This window comes from Gastrolobium bilobum, unplaced genomic scaffold (genome assembly GCF_033153095.1).
Source record: "Gastrolobium bilobum isolate Gb01-03AN ecotype WA unplaced genomic scaffold, APGP_CSIRO_Gbil_v1 utg27851, whole genome shotgun sequence".
NCBI classification, from domain to species: domain Eukaryota; kingdom Viridiplantae; phylum Streptophyta; class Magnoliopsida; order Fabales; family Fabaceae; genus Gastrolobium; species Gastrolobium bilobum.
In genome coordinates this window covers 18,016-35,365 of record NW_026898779.1, presented here as the reverse complement: position 1 = coordinate 35,365, position 17,350 = coordinate 18,016, and the positions used below count along the sequence as shown (strand labels likewise).

The window sequence follows — 17,350 nt, the reverse complement described above, 5'->3', positions numbered from 1 at the left end:
TCACGAGCAAATACCCATCTTTCTCCATTTTCTGTTTCTTTTTGTAAACTGTCTTTTAAATTAATATAAGTGTTTTTCTCTTCGTTCCAGTCGTTATCTCTTGACTATCTCGGGTCTATGTGATCTCAGTTGAGAATAATTATGTTTAAACTATCAGCCATGAGCTGAACTATCTGTGGAACGGGTAAATTGTGAAACTCTTAAAGAACTATTTTCAAAACTCTTGACTAAAGCTTTTTGTATTTCTTTGGCTGAGTAAGCTATATTCATTGTGCGCCAATGGAAATTGGGTACATACTGAGAAAGGAAGTTCCATAAGGAAGGGATTTCAGACAGCTTAGCCATTGGGGGAAGGTAGATGTCATGGCAAAAACGCTACTGGTCACCTTAGGAATAAGGGGCCAACTCGTCCATTTTAAGGTTCTGAACTAAGTACCTGTTAGAGTCAAGGGAGCCATAGGAATATGGAAACTTGTGAGCCATCTAGACCATGAGCTGAGGAATCAGAGTTGACAGGCAAAAAAACTGGGACAAAGCCAAAAGGTGCTAAGTCTTGAGCAGAGAAAACAGACCCTTTAAGAGTGAAGCAGTGAATCTGTTCCTTTTGTTAAACTGTTTTAACCACCACCCTGTTGTCTCTTGATTATAGTTATTTCTGTTTTAGTAATTTTATTTTATTTAGTACTTATAAAAACTCCAATGATTGTTATCTCACCTTATTCTAAACAGGAAAGATCACATACATAACGCAACGAGCAACTGTTTGCCATCAGGTTGAACCTACTGTTCCTGAGGAACGTTGTCAAGACAGTAGGGAACGTTTGACCAGACAGTTCATTTACTAACTTTTCTTCTCATTTTCACTCTTTATAAATAGTGATAAAACAATAATTAGCACTCTATCCTCGTGGGAACGATAATTTGGGTATTAATACTCCCTTTATTACTTGATGCGTGCACTTGCGCACTTGGGTTGGAACTAAGGGAACGAATCTGTGTTCTGCAAGAACAGAGGAACGTTCCCTATCAGAACTTATATTTTCCACCATCGGCAAACCATCCAACAGGCATTGTTGTTGATCTATTATTTTCAATTATTATATGTTAATTACCTGCCCAAAGGGGTTATTATATATAATAATTTGGAAAATTGCATGAATAAATTATTGATGGGAATATGTAATTTAAAAGTATTTATCTGCCCAAAGAGGATAAATTATTTTTAAATTACATGTAGTATTAAGGAGAATGTATAATTTAAAAGTTAGTCTGCCCAAAGAGGATAAATTATTTTTAAATTACTTTTGTACTCAAACTGATGATTATTCTGTGATTTTTGTTTGAATTTTATTGATGATCATTATTATTGAAATTTCTCATGTTGACCGAGAAATATATGTATGAATAACATCTTTAAGCATGTTATGAGCTTAAAGATGACTGGATGTCACAAATTTTGAGATCTCATGTTGTATTTTGACGTATTGGTTTATCTAACTCGAGCAATTTCATGTTGTTTGAAAATTGTGTTGATTCAATTTCATGTTATTAAGAAATTGGATTGAAAAGGCAATTCCATGTTGTTTAGAAATTGTGGTAATGCAATTTCATGTTATTGAAAAAGTGCATTACGGAGTGTAATTTCATCTTGCTTAGAAATTGCACTGATTTAATTTCATGTTTTTAAGAAATTACATTGAGGACCGATAACAATTAGTGTGTTGCATTGTTGATCAATTTTGGAACTAATTCTTACTACACTACCAGGCCTATGATTCATGAAGATATAATACTTATTGTATGTGAGTATGGAAGGTCATATACTATGACATTTTCGGTATATTGACCGCCATGTTCCTGGGATAGAGTTATATTGGATTGGATTGAGATGCTGGAATTGGAATTTTATTTTTTTAAATCGTGTCCACATAAAATGTTTTTTTCCTTGTTATTAACCCGATAGAGTCATTTTCAAATAAAATATTTTTCAAAATAAAATAAATTAATTAATATAGCCCAAGTGAGAGAATGTTTAGAAATTTTTATATGTGGGTAATATTTATTAATTTTTTTGTATTTTCTAAAATAATTGGGTTAATGGATATTCCAATTTAATTTATTATGGTAAGCTAGTTGTGATCATGTTAAGTTGGACTTTTGACATATGTTGATATTAGGCCTAGTTGGACAACAATGTAGGCTTTAGTATGACCCTGATTTTTCGTGATAGGTGGATCGAGTGGATACAAACTCTTTTCAGGGTATTTGGCTAGGTTCCCTCTCTAATCTATTTATATTGGGATTAAATCCCATGAGCTGTAATGCTCCCATCGTTGAGGCTGCCACTCACGGAATAGATAATAGAGAGGAAGATCCTGGTATGTTGTCTCTTCTTTCCTCTATTAGGGATTTGACTAAAGCCGAATATGCCGGCAAATTCATGTGGACAACAATTTGATTTCAATAAATGAGGAATGTTTCTTTTCTTTTAAAGATTTGTCCTTATCTTATTTTGATGCATCAATTCGACATCCGAGGTACAAGCGCAATGTGTCATAACGACTCTGATCAAGTCAAAATGCTCCTTATTTTGGTTTATGAGCCAAAAGGGACATATGACTGCATTGTCTTTACCTTAGATAAAAGTGAATTAAAAATTAAGACTATACAGACTTATCAAAATAGTTAAGTCCCAATAAACATGCGTCATCGAGAATGACATAAAGCAGAATCCGTACAATGCTTTGACCTCGGCCAGGTCATGAGTAAAGAACTCGTATGATGCACGAGTTTAGTAAACTATTTTGAGTTGATAGCTTACATTAATAAGCAGCTCTCAACTTGGATAAGACTTCTTACATAACTTGGAAAAAACTAAGTTTTGAAAGGAAAGCTATCCCGAGTTACGATCCGAGTAGTATACTGAGGGAAAACTCTGATAAGGGTTAACGTATACGCAAAAAGACTAAGTTGCACGCTTAGATAATGCAAACACGAAGCTAGCCTTTTAACAAAGCAAATGCAACTTAGCAACGACATACCGAGTTATGCAAAGTCGAATACCTAGATAAATGCATCTATGGTCAAAACACAATATGCGACGAAAAAAGCAATGCTTGAAGAGTAAAATTCAAACCGGAGTAAAACCGGCAATATTCAGGATAAATCAAAAAGGGGCCCAAAGGCCCCAACAAAATACATCTCCAACTGGCATCCCGACCCTTCATTCTGTCTTGCTGGTAGAAGGATCTTCCAGCACCACAACCTCCTTGCCGGATTGGTTAGTTGCCTCATCACCATCCTCAACAGTAGCAACTTTTTCGGATTGTGAAGTCGAAACACGAGAAGGAGAGGCGACTGCTGGTGAAATGATTCAACCATCAACAACATATGCGCGAAGGCTTAAGCCAACCACATTCAAAAGCAAATATGGGTTCAGAACTTGCAGTTGGCTTAATGCATTGTAGAAGGAACCAGTGATGGACTTTTCAAATTCACCCCGGTAGAGTTGAGCTTCGTCTTGAGCCTCCCTCAACTGGGCCTTGGTTTCCTTCAACTTGCCCTGCACTGCCTTCATATCCCCCTCTGCCTTCTCATACGTGATTTTGAAATCACTCAAACTCTTGCTGTTGCAGGCATGGATATACTGGAGCTTGTCATGATCATGTTGAAGTTGGGTCAAGGATTCTTGTGCTTTGTCCAAGTCAGACGAACTTTGGGCATATTTTTCCTTCAGCGATGACAAATCTTCTTTCACTTTAAGCAACTCGGCAACAGTCTTTGCTTTTTCCTCCCGAAAGGCAGCAACCTCATCAAGGGAACGAAGATACTTACGCTTCAACGAACGCAATGATCTCGTTAACCCAGACATCTTCAAGCCACCGAGCTCTAGATCATCCAGCACCTTAATTTCCTCAGCTATAAAAGGTTTTGCACTAGAGCATGACTCAGGCAGACAAACTGCTTCTCGAATAGCATCAGACAACCCGGACTGCCATACGACATGCTTGGCTAAACCGGAAGACGAAGGAGGAAGAGGGGCCTTCATCACTTGCCGAGGAGAGGATGGGGTAACATTTTCGGCGGGGATCTCCTTGCCTTTGTTCCTAACTTGCCTTTTCTCTGTCACCTTGGTTTTTGTTTTGTCGACAGCATCCTTTTTCGGATTCAGCTCTGACGCCTTTCTCTTTTTCTCCAATCCGGTGGAAGTATCCTTGTGCCACAACCCAGACGGAGACTTTTTCCTTCCCTTGGTCAACACGGCCAACCAGCTGGGAAGAGTGTTTGGTTGCTTTTCCATTTGGGGAATTGCAAAACAAAATAATGAAATCAGTTGTTAAGCACAATACAAAGCACTTCAATATAGCAATCACACATACTCAATTCAGCAACAAGCTCCTCTTGAGACTTATAAATGAGAGATGCAACGCTAGCATGCTGATGCGCCTAAAGGTATGTACCGATGGCGATCATGTTATTAATATCATTGGAGTCCAACTGGGATTCTTTAAAGCGGTAGCTTGAAGGAGGAAATTGGAAATGATCGGATGACCAGCATAAGGGAAATTTTCCCTCTACGTCCTTGGTACCACAGTTTTGGAGAAACCATACCTCCTTACCGGGATGCGCGCAAACCTTAAAGAACTTGTCTTTAAAACCTTTAAAAGACTCAGTGTAGACCTTAAAGAGTCTACGGCCAGGGACACCTCTATAGTAATCCAACATTTCCGTTCTGGCGGTTCGCGACCAGTTCGACAAGAGATAACTTGAAAGAAGAAAAAAAAACCATAACAGAAGGATGAAGAACAAGATAGGCACAAACCGCTTGAATGCCTTAACGAAACCCCACCCGTTGGGATGGAGTTGTGTAGGGCATATGTGCAGATGATTGAGTATCTCTGTTTGAAACTCGGTTAAGGGAAACCGGAGTCCGAGTTGAGTAACGAAATCTCGGTAGAAGAAAAAGAAGCAAGGACCCTCTTCAGTTCCGCCTAAACATACGGGTTCGTCTTCTTCGGGAGTTACGATGTCAAAATTTTCAACCAACCCGACAGAAAGCCCAGCCACGTCCTCCGAAGAAAGCTTGGGTGTGGTATTCAAAACCTCATGAGTCACCCAGGAAAACTGGGATATCAATGAGGCAGGTGGAGACCCAGAATGCGACTCGGCAGAACCAGATTCCTCTATTATCTCTTGAGGGGGATGCCATAAATGCCTAGAAAAACAAAAAAAGTTTAAATCAGAAGGAAAGAATGGGCATACCTATATTAAAAATGCTACTAGATGACGAGTCACTAGAAGATGAAGAGCTCGGCACGTCAGAAATAGTAATCGGGTCATTTGTCTCACCAGATGCCGACATCGATCCAACAAAAATCCCATGTCGGCAACTCTCTAAAGTGGACTCGGCCAACGAGTCACATCCTTGCTCGACAAGCTTAGCACTCAGATAGACGCAAGAATAACATGGGACACCTCCTAAGACAGAGGAATGGTGAGGGAAAGCATGTATGTTGGAACGCAAACCCGAAGTGGTCATGGGCTGGCAAGAAAGCACAGCCCCGGGTGGAGAAGACGGCAGCGAATGACTATTTTTTATGAGACCCTTATCCCGGGAAGAGCAACCTCTACCCCGTGGAGGCCCTAACTCCCTATTCGACACCCTGGCCCTTTTCCGAGATCTACCACCACGGCATCCTCGAAGCATAGCTTCCCGCTCTTCTTCTTTGGTCCTGGGAATCCTGCAAAGCCAAAAACGGACACCAGGAGGAATCTTTTTGAAAAAATCAGGATCTTCCTCCCTCTTTCCTTTAAAACACAGAGCTGAAGAAAAAGAGTTTTCCCCTCATTTGGTCAAAAAACTGAAAAATGCTAAATGTCAAATAACAAAGGGAGGAGAAGGAGGAAGGCAAGGTGATAACCACCAACACGACAGGAGGGGACACACAAGTTTTGAAAGATGTAAACTATGGAAGTTTTTCATAGGTTCTAGAGAAAAAACAAAAAATCGACGAAGGAAAATATGCAACTTCAAATTTAAAAAGCATATTGGCAAGCAAATGTTCAAATGCAGAATCACAAAACAGAAGCAGCAAAAGAGTGAAGATGTGTGAAATACCTGTTGAAAGAAAGATGAAAGACTGAGATTGCAATGCTGGGAGTAAGCGAAATGAGGTTGATGCGCAATGCTCAGAAGGCAAACAAAAACATATAAGGGGAAACAGAGGCTTAAATAGCCATGACTAGTGACCATTGGGGTCGTGAATAGCAATGGTCAAGGCTATTTAGGTCTTTTCGCTCGCCAAATCATAACTGCAACAATCGTGGGTGGAAACCGCAGTTATCATGCGCGAAAACCATAGCACGGAGAAAGCCAAGGAGCAAGGGCATTACTGCCAATTTACCCCAAAAAGAAATGATTAGACAACTGAAACGATGCTGCAATATATGCGCACGAAACGCAGCGACGACAGAAAATGGCTGCAGCACGCTAAAGCACGCGGGTTGTACCACGTGGCAGAATGAAATGAGTGCAATTCTAAATCAACAGATAAGACAAGATATATACTCATACAGCTGTTAACCAAGTTAAGTGTTGACACTTGGGGCAACTCAATAGTCGACTCACGACTACCAAAGCACATCTTCTACCGGCTACCCCATGAAAGACTCGACGGGTTCATGCACAACCCGTCTACCAAACAAATAGGCATAATGACATAATCCGAGTTAAGGTATAACGCTTGAGGGCAACCCGCCGGTGAGATTCGAATAACTTAAGCGTATTCCTAACTCGGAGTAGGAACATGGTTATGCTCAACCAGCAAAGCAGTGCAACGAGGGAAAATGGCAGTGAACACGACATAAACAAAGAACTCGACATAAGCATATATGCTTACATAGTTACATCACGAGATAACACGGCTGTAGGAACCCGACAGCTCAAGATTATACCCGGCCCAGAAGGTGGAATACGCAACATATCTCACCGGGCTGATGCTCAACCCGTCGACATAAACGGACAAGGGACACCCCGTATGGAAAAATTCCATCACAAGCGGAGCATGCAAAGTCTGCAAAAACGCGAACACATTCAGGGGCAAAAACCTGAAGAGATGCACACGTAAGTCCACCCCGACTACCCGGACTCCCAGGTAGCCGGGCTGAGGGGCAACTGTTATGGACCCATACAATGGGCCCATTAAGTAGTAATCCCAACCAGAGGCAATCTAAGATACAAATTGATATTAACAAAGGATAGATATCCATCAAGGATACTAATCCTAATACGACAGCATAGCAAACAGGCCTAGGCCCTCATTAGAGGTACCAAAGGCCCATCCACACTACCCACATGTAACCTCTATAAATACAAGGTAAACTCTAAAGGTACGTTACGCTCTCTCTTACTGTTATGCTATCACTGTGCACACACACACACACACCTCATTGGCTAACGCTGTTACAATATTCTGTGCACAGTGATCTGCTTGACTCAATGGTATCTTATTCATAGATACCTTGGAAAAGGCACTAGATCCAAGATCCACATACCAGCCTATTGGGCTGGACATCTCTGTCTTAAGGACAGAACAATATAACTAAGAATGTGTGTTTTGGTAGTAATAAAGACGAGCATTCAGTGGCTACACTCCTCAGTAGTCACTGGCCAACGCGATACCCCCAATGAACCGTGAAACAATGATGCATAGTACAAATGTCACCACATATGGCAGCAAGAGAGACTGTAAAGGTGAAATACGGCTGGCAAGAGGGTGATAATCTTGCAATGTCTGACGCACAAATTGCAAGAAGTATGTGTAAATCGCCAGATGAATTACGAGTTTTCCATACAGCATCTGGCCAGTTTCCGTTGTGGTTAATACTTTTGCGAAAGCATACACAAACAAGATTAATTTTTCGATGATAGCTGCTAGCCTCATTAACTCTCTCGCCATTTCTTTGTACCTGATGTTGTTCACAAACAAAAGAAACAACACATCACAAATAAAAGAGTTGTGGTATAGGATCCTATTTAGCAAGAAAAAGTAAAAAGGCCACACTATATACTCACCTTTTAGTGCTATTAACTGATGATAGCTCAGCGTTTCTATGGGTAGCAGTCTAGCAGATATGTGAGGATGTGAGGGGTATTTTTAATTTTTATATTGGTGAGAAGGAGGGAGTGCGGCGGTGGCGTAGGTAACCCTAATTAAAAAAGATCAAAAGGCCACATCACCCTTTCCCCAGCCTAAAGCCCTAAGGTAGTGTTTGGTAGAAGATTTATTTTGGGATTGATGGGAAAGTGTAAGTGAATATTGGAAAATATCACGTTTGGTTCAGGTTTTTGAAAAAAATACTAGGCAAATAAGATAGATGAGGAAATGACTTTTGTGTTGAGTTTTGGATGAAATTCACTGTTACAGGCTACCACTTGAGATGTGGTATTTTGAGATAACTGGGGAAGTGAAAAAACAGGTGCAAAGTTTTTTCCGAACATAGATTTTGCAAATTTAAATAAATTTCCCTGGTAATATTTTGGTCAACCAAATAATTTTTTTTACATTTTCCTAGCAAACTCATTTTCCAACTATTTCCCTAGTAATTACATTTTCCTAGTATTCGAAAAATTTCTCCTCAACCAAAAGCCCTAAACCCATTCCCTCTTCTTTTCTATTTCTGCCATATTATTAAAATATGGAAAAAAAATGTTTATCATTTTAAATGACATAAAGTTATGTTATTTTAATAGAGAGACAGACACAAGATTTTTTTTATTTAAATTTTAAATTTAAAAAATCACTTACTTTCTCTCTCCTATGATTTCCATTTTTCTGTGTCTATCTCTCTCCTAAAATGACATAACTTATGTCATTTAAAATGACAAACACCAAACCCTTAAAATATTTAAGGGTAAAACAAATTCATCCAAAGCATACAAAACACGGATAACTGATTTTTTTTCATTATGGCAGTTTTGTAATTACAAAGTCATTGTAATATTAATATATTATGTTTTGACGGGAATCCCTGCATCTGATGAACTCTCCAAACCTGTGCACATCAACATCCATTTGTCACGTCACTGCTCTTTCTTTCTCATATGCTGGACCTGGTGAAAGGCGCTCGCTCATAGTCATCACAAGTTTTGTTCGGCTTCGAATTATTCCTTGATTTGAAGGCTTATATCAGTGACAGGGAGTGGTACGCGCTACTTTGTTTCCATCATATCTAATCGCACGATTATGTAATTCATTTCTCTGTTTTGTTACTCTGACTGATTGTTCGATAAATGCCATCTATTTTCCTGCTTATTGAGTGCTCATTCATCATATGAATTCTAACTGTATGGCTTTTGAATCATAATTTGGTCCCAATAATTTTTAGTATATATTTGCATTTAAATATCACGCTAACTCTGCTACTTTCCCATAATGATATGAATTATTTTCAGATCTAACACCTCCAAGATGCTTAAATGATTGTTTAGAAAGATGTATAGTTAGTTAGGGCTAGTGTAAATTCCCCAGACTGATTATTATACTTTTTTTTTTTTCATTATATAATTACAATAACTCAAATAGTTACCAAATTGGGAATTCAGACAGCAAACATGTTATTCTGAAGTTGTGTGAACGAAAGCTTGTACTTAATTCGATATCCATTCTGTTTGGATATGTTGTGGAGCTTAAACTATGGTTCAGTAAGACAATGAAGTCGATAGGGGAAATTATGCTGAACTTGAAAAGGTTTCGAAGAGATATTGTGTCCTCATTTAATTTGGTTCCTCTCTTCTGCTCATCTTTCCTATCTACCATATGCGAGTTGTAAATAAGACTACGTGAGTACTGAAGTGTCAATTCAAAGTGCATTTAATTTTTTTCAAGTCATAAGATATAAAATCTCATGTAAATAAATAAAGAATAAGGGATTTAAATAAATTATAAAATTTTGTTTTTGAAATTAATTTAGACAAATAACCAAATTTGGTTAAAACTCAGGAGTGAGTAGTACTAATATGGACGTTCTCTTGAGAAGTCCTTGTCTTGCTCATGCATGTGTTTTAGCCTTAACACACTAGTAAGATTGCGGCCTTTGTCACTGTGTGGTCATGGGTTCTAGTAGCAGAAACTTTTCTCTCTGCGCTAATGGGTGAGACTGTGTACATTTGCCCCTCCCCTAACTGCACGATGGATTTAATTGGATTAGCCATCATATGGTGACCTCATGCAACTCCTTTGATTGGAAAGGCGGCACTATATTTATTTGCCTTCTTTGTTGTAGCTTACTAGCTGATATCATGGTATATGTTGAATTGGCTGAGCCTGTGGAAAATAAATAAATACAAGAATCATGTTATTATATAATCTGAATTATGAGAGTGGAAATGAAACAAAGAAAAATAGGTACTTGTTGGGTAAATGATTGATTATGAAGATGTTTAATTTTGTCATAGAATGAGTACTAGCACTTGTTCAAGCTAAATCTAAGATGTTAATGAGGATGCTTTTTCCTTTTCCCAAGAGTATGACATGATAAGCTCAAGCTAAGATTTTATTCTGATATAATCCTTCCACTCTACAAGTATTAGAGATTCATTGATTTTATACATACATACATACGTGTGTTTGGCTGCACAATGATTTTACTAAAGTTTTTTGTAATGATACAGTTAATAGCAAATTGAGAGTTGTACAGAGTGTTGTGAGAAAATTAAACCTAACAGTATAAAGCAACAGAAATATTTGAGAGAGAAAAAAGACTATAATTTAGTACTAACCAAATATAAAGTATACAAGTTCCAAATATAAAGTATACAAGTTCTTGGGATTTTTTCAACTTAATTTCAACAGCATGTCTTTGGTTACTTATACTAGACCATGATCAACTTAATTTCAACAGCATGTCCATGGTTACTTATACTAGACCATGGATTTCAGATACTTCGATAACCAAGCTTTATTCTTCAGCAGCAAGGTACACACACACCCACCAAATATAAAGTATACAAGTTCTTGGGATTTTTTCAACTTAATTTCAACAGCATGTCCATGGTTATTTATACTCGACCATGGATTTCAGATACTTCTATAGCCAAGCTTTATTCTTCAGCAGCAAGGTACCAGCTATATATGTATATATAGACAAACAAGAAGCATAGTAAAAGAATTGGTATGACACAAGCCTCAATTATCACACACACACTTATTTATATATATTTATTAGGAATTATAGCAGTAACTTGCAGAAGCACTTTCCAGCATTTAGTGGTAAGCAAACTTTCGATTCTTTTTTAACTTTTGCAGTCTCCACTTTCTCTGCTTACAATTCTGTGTCTATCTCTCAAGAATTGGTTCTGAGAGCAATCGAAAAACTCTGTTCAAGCTCTTCTCAGTCAGTAGAAAAAAATTCATTTTGCCCACCCGCTTTCTTCATTAGCCCAAGCTTTTTATAAGGTTAAGTTTGGGATTTCATACATTTTACTGCTTCAAAACCTCTTTAGGGTTAATGTTTTCATTCTTCAAAGAATGACAGACTAGGTTGCTGCTATGTGTAGGTGAGAAATGTTAAACTCTTTTTCAATATCTTTTTATTTTTATTTTTTAATTTTTAGTTCTCCATGTTGAATAATATTAATTACTCTATCTTGTTATCCTTATTGCTTTTCTTTTTAATTTATCACTTTGATAGATTTTTAGTATGCTGATAAATTACTGATTTAATTTAGTGATTAACATGAACTGAGGTACTAATTTCAATTGTTTTTGTAATTTTAATAAATTGGTTTCCTATGTTGCATTTTTCACATCATAACTTCTATGATGTTTGGTATTTACTAATGTTGTGTCTGAAAATAATATAATCTTGACATATGATTTGAAACCCATTGGGAAGACCTACATAAGCATCTACTCTTTTATTTGTCAGGGCTCAGAGTTGCATATAGAGTATTTGTGCAGAATGGCTGCAACCAGGACTCAAGTTAGTAGCTTCTCTCGCAATTTGTCTGCTGAAACATCTCACAATCCTGGACTTAAGCATGGCCCTAATGGGACAATGTTCATATCATCTGGGATTCCTGATCTAGACAGTAATTATCTCCTTAAACTAGCCATATAGTAAATGAATGATTTAGATAATTTCATTTAATTCGTGTGTATTGTGTAATGTCTTTTTATAGAAGGTTCTTATACTTGCTTTTTTGTTTAATAGAGATTTTAGGTGGTGGTTTTCCTCTGGGTAGCCTTGTCATGGTTATGGAAGATGCAGAAGCACCTCATCATATGCTTCTACTGAGAAATTTTATGTCTCAAGGACTTGTACACAAACAGCCACTTTTGTATGCCAGTGCATCAAGAGACCCAAAAGGATTTCTTGGTACTTTACCTAGTCCGGCGTCATCCAAAGAGGATAAATCTCGGGATCTTAACCATGTATTTTTGTTTGTCCTCTGCACTCATATATATATGTGTGTGTAATTATTTTAACTTTTGTTATGGTAATATAATTTGTTTGTTATGCTTATAACTGCAGGAAAAGGATCTAAGAATTGCTTGGCAGTACAAGAAGTACTTTGGTGAGCCTCAGCTAAATATTAACACTAATAATGGTAAGCTTGTCTGTATTGTTCTCTTCATTGTTCGTTCTTGAAATATCATTGTACTATTGTTACTTCATTTGTGGTATTAATTTTTCTCGTGTCAGTTGAACAATACATGGCTACTCATATCACTATGGGCCATCATAGTTATTTTAACTCTCATGAAAAAGTGAGTTTTCACTCAAAGCCATTTGAGGGTCTGGTAAAAGAGAGATGTTATAGTGCTACACTAGATAAGGTGTAATTTAAAGACAATACATATACATAGAAGTATTGATATGTAAATATTCGAAGTTTTAGTTACAGTATGTCTCAAACTATGTATGAAAATCACATCCAATGAAGTTTAAAATAGCAAAAGGATACACAATAGCAACAAGCCAATAATGCTAACAGTTACTATTTGAAAGCCGGAAAGCACAAATTGGATTTTTTTATGAATTTTCAATTTTATCTCACATCTAAGGTATTTTAAGGTTTTACAAGGCGTAATGCTTTGAAATGTGATTTTATGTTATTGTCTATATCAAGTTCTTGCGCAAGCAGTTCTAGTAGCTTTGTCATCTTTTCTGACCATGGGATTTTAGTATATGAAGTTTTAATGATTATCAATTTTTTAAATAAATAAAAGTTCTGAGTGAAAGGGTAGCCTTGACACAATTTTTTAATTAATGAATATGCCAAATCAAGTTGTATAAACTTTTTAGTTGAATTAAACTTACATTGTGCAGGTGTTCAACATTATTATTGCAATGATTTTGACTTGCGTAAGCCCCTGGATAGGCAATTTTTTAGTGGCATGAATGTAGATTGTGTTAGCATGCAAGATTCTCCAAATCTTGCTGCTCTCCAAGATCGTTGTGCTGGATTTGTAGCTCAATTCTCAAGGTGTGATGATCTACATTCTATAGCACTCTCAGAAATGTATATCTTAGAGATACTAGATGATTCCTAGGCCTCCACGTAATAGCTATAGATTTTAGAAGAGTAGGTTTTTGACAGTATTCTACTATTATTCATGTTGTCACACCTGGTTCTGAGTCAAGCTTTTTGAATAGAATAAAATAAAAAGATCATATTGGAAAAGGTTTGCCGTTGGAATTTGGGTCAGAGGTGTATAAGAGGTCTTCCTAAAGAAAATTTAACTATATCTTTGATAGATAGTTTTTTAGCATACGCTGTTTATATTTGGCCTCTGAAGAATTATTTTTGACAAAACACAATGGTGTCAGTTGATTCATATAGCCAATCCCACCTATTGTGAAAGGCTTTGTTGTTGTTGATTACAATTTAAGATTTTATTTTATTTTTTGGTACAAACACAATTTAAGATTTTGATCATTGGGCTCTATGTTTAATACTTATGTTTTACTCTTGTTGGCACTTCATTTTCATCACTACTATAGAATATTGATGGTCTTACAGCTAGCTGCCTGGTAGAATTTTCTGTTCATTTTGATGGGCACTTTGTGATCATGAACACAATATTGGGTTTATGCATCTGGGCAGGGGCCACTGTTTGCAAGTTCTGCAAATGCATGCAATGGTTACAATTGGCCTGCTAAAATGATTTTAAGCCCTATTCCAGAAACTCCCTCCAATGTCATTCTCTTGTATGCTTGAGTAAAAAGGATGGCTAGGACTGCACTACACTATTTGTGATTTTGAACTGCATCAGTGCTGATTCTGGACCCTTCTTTTGGATCAGTTAGGTTGTGATAAAGACTACTTGGTGATTTCACTTTCTTGTCAAATTTATCTTAAAAAATATCTTTCTTTCTATTGAAAAATTTCATTTACTAACATTATGGCTGGCATTGACAGAAATGAAGGCAGCACTTCTTCTGTCGGTCGTATTGCAATTCAATCATTCTGTTCTCCACAATGCAAATATTCAAACATGGTGAGCTAATATGTTCTTCCCTTTGTTTTTATATGGTTTTGAGCCAAGTTTCTCCTTTGTCTGTGAACTATATGGTGTAATCTTTAATTATATTCATGTACCCTTACCTCTATACAAATGTATTTATCTGACACAGATCCTGTCATGTGATCCTTGTTGAATCTCATATGTTCTTCATTCTATAAATGTTTGATAAAAATTGAAACGTGTTAATATAATACATTATTATTGCAGGAGTGGCATATGCTTTCCTTTATTAGGTCCCTAAAAGGCATGACCCGATCTTCAAATGCTGTTGTCGTTGTAACCTTAACACCTTCACTTCTTTCTCCATCTTGTTCAAAAAGATTGCAACATATGGCAGACACCTTGCTTTCTGTTAGAGCACTTCCAGGTTCATAGTAAACTTTTATATTACATGTGGTTATTAATCAATTACCTCAAGTTTCACTACTAGACTACATTTGTTTCAGATGAGGACAAGGAACTGGCGAAACTCCTCACTGGTTACCAGGACATGGTTGGGCTTTTAAATGTACATAAAGTTACGCGGTTCAATACGCAGGTTATATTCATGCTTCATTTTGATTTATCTGTAAATGGTATTATACTTTTGGTTTACTCCTTTTGCGCACAATGTGACATGCATACAACTGCTCACATCCATTTATCCCATTAGGCCATTATACACCTTTTTTGGTATGCTTGTCTTTTTTTAATTATTTCATAATTGATTTTGATGTTTTTTATTTGATAGCTTTTGCGTCTACATTTTAGTAAAGTCAAGCCAATCAAGTTAATTGGGAATTTTATTGGAGGAAAAATGGATTTCTAGAAGCTACCCTTTTCTTTCATTCTGTTCTGTCTTGCTTATGTTGACTGTCTGGTTTTCAACTTGCAGGTTCCTGTGATTCTCGAGGCCTCAACATTCTCAATAAAATTGCAAAAGCGGAGGTTTTTGGTTTTAGAATGTCTAAATCAAGCTCCAGTTGACGGTTCAAGTGGGAGTTCGTATGGCACATCAGGTAGTTGTTCAGGGTCAACTAAAGCTGGACTACTAGATTTTTAGACTATACATCATTTATCACTGAAGATTTGTGTCAACAAAAATACCCTAGCAATAGTTAGTCAGACCCAATATGCTATTCTTAGCGCATGAGATGTAGCCTTTTATTTTTTAATTTCTCCTTTCTTTTTGTTCTTTTGATCAACTGGTTTCACCATTAGTTAATTTGCAATATACAAATATTTTCTGTAAAAAAGATAGCATGATTCTGAGAATGTTGAGTGTCTGAGAAAATAAATAATAAATACAAAAAATATTTTCAATGATGACTGCCTAATTATGTTGGCACTTTATCTTGGTCATGGGAGATTAAGTACAAGTTAGCATAGATGCTGGAGATTTTCGCCTAGGGACACAGCCAGGTGAGAGAGACCACTAATGACAACTAAACTTTTGTAGGTCAGGTTTGTCATATGGTAAATGGGTATTTTTTATACCTAGTAATAAGGGGTCATATAAGATGCATCGGCGTTTAAGATCCCTGTCTGGTACTGTACATTCCTCATTAGTCGAATTTGACAAGTTCATCGCTCTGGATGATCCGTAATTTTTTTGAGTCTTGGTTCTGTTCTGCCTGAGGCTGAGATGTCTAATCGTAGGTTAGATGGTTGATGTTGGATCTAGTGCTTTCTTTAGATACCTATGAATTAGGTATCTTGAGGATAACGAATCACTACACACTATATGACAGCCTTAGCCTAAGGGGGGGTGTGTGTGCGCTGTGTGATTGTATAAAATAGGGTTAGAATGTTATCAAAAAAAAAAAAAAAATAGGGTTAGAGAAAGATCAGTTATATCTGTGGTCTTTAGCTCCTATTTATAGTGCTTACATTTGGACTTGTATTACTTGGGCTTCATGTGGATGTGGGCCTTACTCAGGTCCATAACAGGTTCAAATTCTGTGCATGCCCTTATTTGTATGTGGATATTATATTATACAATCTGATTATGACCTGGGGTTATTTGTTATGCCCATTTAGACCCGATATTAACATTTATCAGTGTGACGGCTAACCCTAGTTGACTGAACAAATTCAATAATAGGGCTGAAAGTAATATATATTTTTTTATGTAAAAGTTTAGATGAGGTAAGACACAGATATTTCACAAGATAGACCCCAACCACTTTTAAAAGTGAGTCAAGGTCCACGACGATCGGAAACAGGGCTGCGTGTGGAGGCCTCTTGAGGGATAGGAGTGGCTCCTGGATTAGTGGTTTCTCGGCTTTGATTGTTACCTGCACCCCTTTACATGATGAACTTTGGGTTATGTTTCATCGTCTAGAATTTGCTTGGAATCATGACAGGAAGAAAATAGTTCTGGAATCGGATTCTTCTCAAGCTTTAAGCCTTCTTACCAGTAATGGTAATGATACTCGAAAGCTTCCTCTGGTAGCTAAGATTCGAGTTCTCCTACAGAAAGAGTGGATTGTTTTGTTGAATCAAACCTCGAGAAATTGCAACTCCTGTGCGGATTGGATTGCGAAGAAGGCTATGGAGGATCCCCATGGTCTCAACATAATCTCATCCCCTCAAAGTGAACTCATCAATCTTCTAGCTGCTGACCTCTTGGACCCGGGACTTGAAAATGGCTGCTCTTAGAGGACTTTGAGAAAGTTTACTGTTTTACAGTTTTTTCTGCTAGTTTTATTTTGCTTCTGTTTTTTTTCTTCTTTTCTGCTAGGGCTCTGCCCCTCTATGTTACCAAAAAAAAAAAGTGAGTCAAGGTAACCTATGAAGCACCGACACTTCAAAATTTTTGATGTGTCGTGTCCGACACT

General features: G+C 37.2%; 1 protein-coding gene across 3 annotated transcripts; it reads left to right on the top strand.

Moving 5' to 3' along the window:
- The first annotated feature begins 9,067 nt into the window (after positions 1-9,067).
- On the top strand, positions 9,068-15,761 carry LOC133284103 (elongator complex protein 4-like). Of its 3 annotated transcripts, none has more exons than XM_061481085.1 (9): positions 9,068-9,204; positions 11,929-12,091; positions 12,214-12,434; positions 12,535-12,610; positions 13,333-13,489; positions 14,426-14,504; positions 14,739-14,898; positions 14,978-15,069; positions 15,406-15,761. In XM_061481085.1, exons 2-9 carry the CDS (start codon positions 11,962-11,964, stop codon positions 15,571-15,573), a joined length of 1,083 nt encoding a protein of 360 aa, XP_061337069.1. In that variant the 5' UTR covers positions 9,068-9,204; positions 11,929-11,961; the 3' UTR covers positions 15,574-15,761. The 3 variants fall into 3 exon arrangements, with proteins under 3 accessions (XP_061337069.1, XP_061337070.1, XP_061337071.1); XM_061481086.1 differs by having other exon boundaries at positions 9,068-9,247; XM_061481087.1 differs by lacking the exon at positions 9,068-9,204 and adding an exon at positions 11,097-11,172.
- Positions 15,762-17,350: the final 1,589 nt, after the last annotated feature.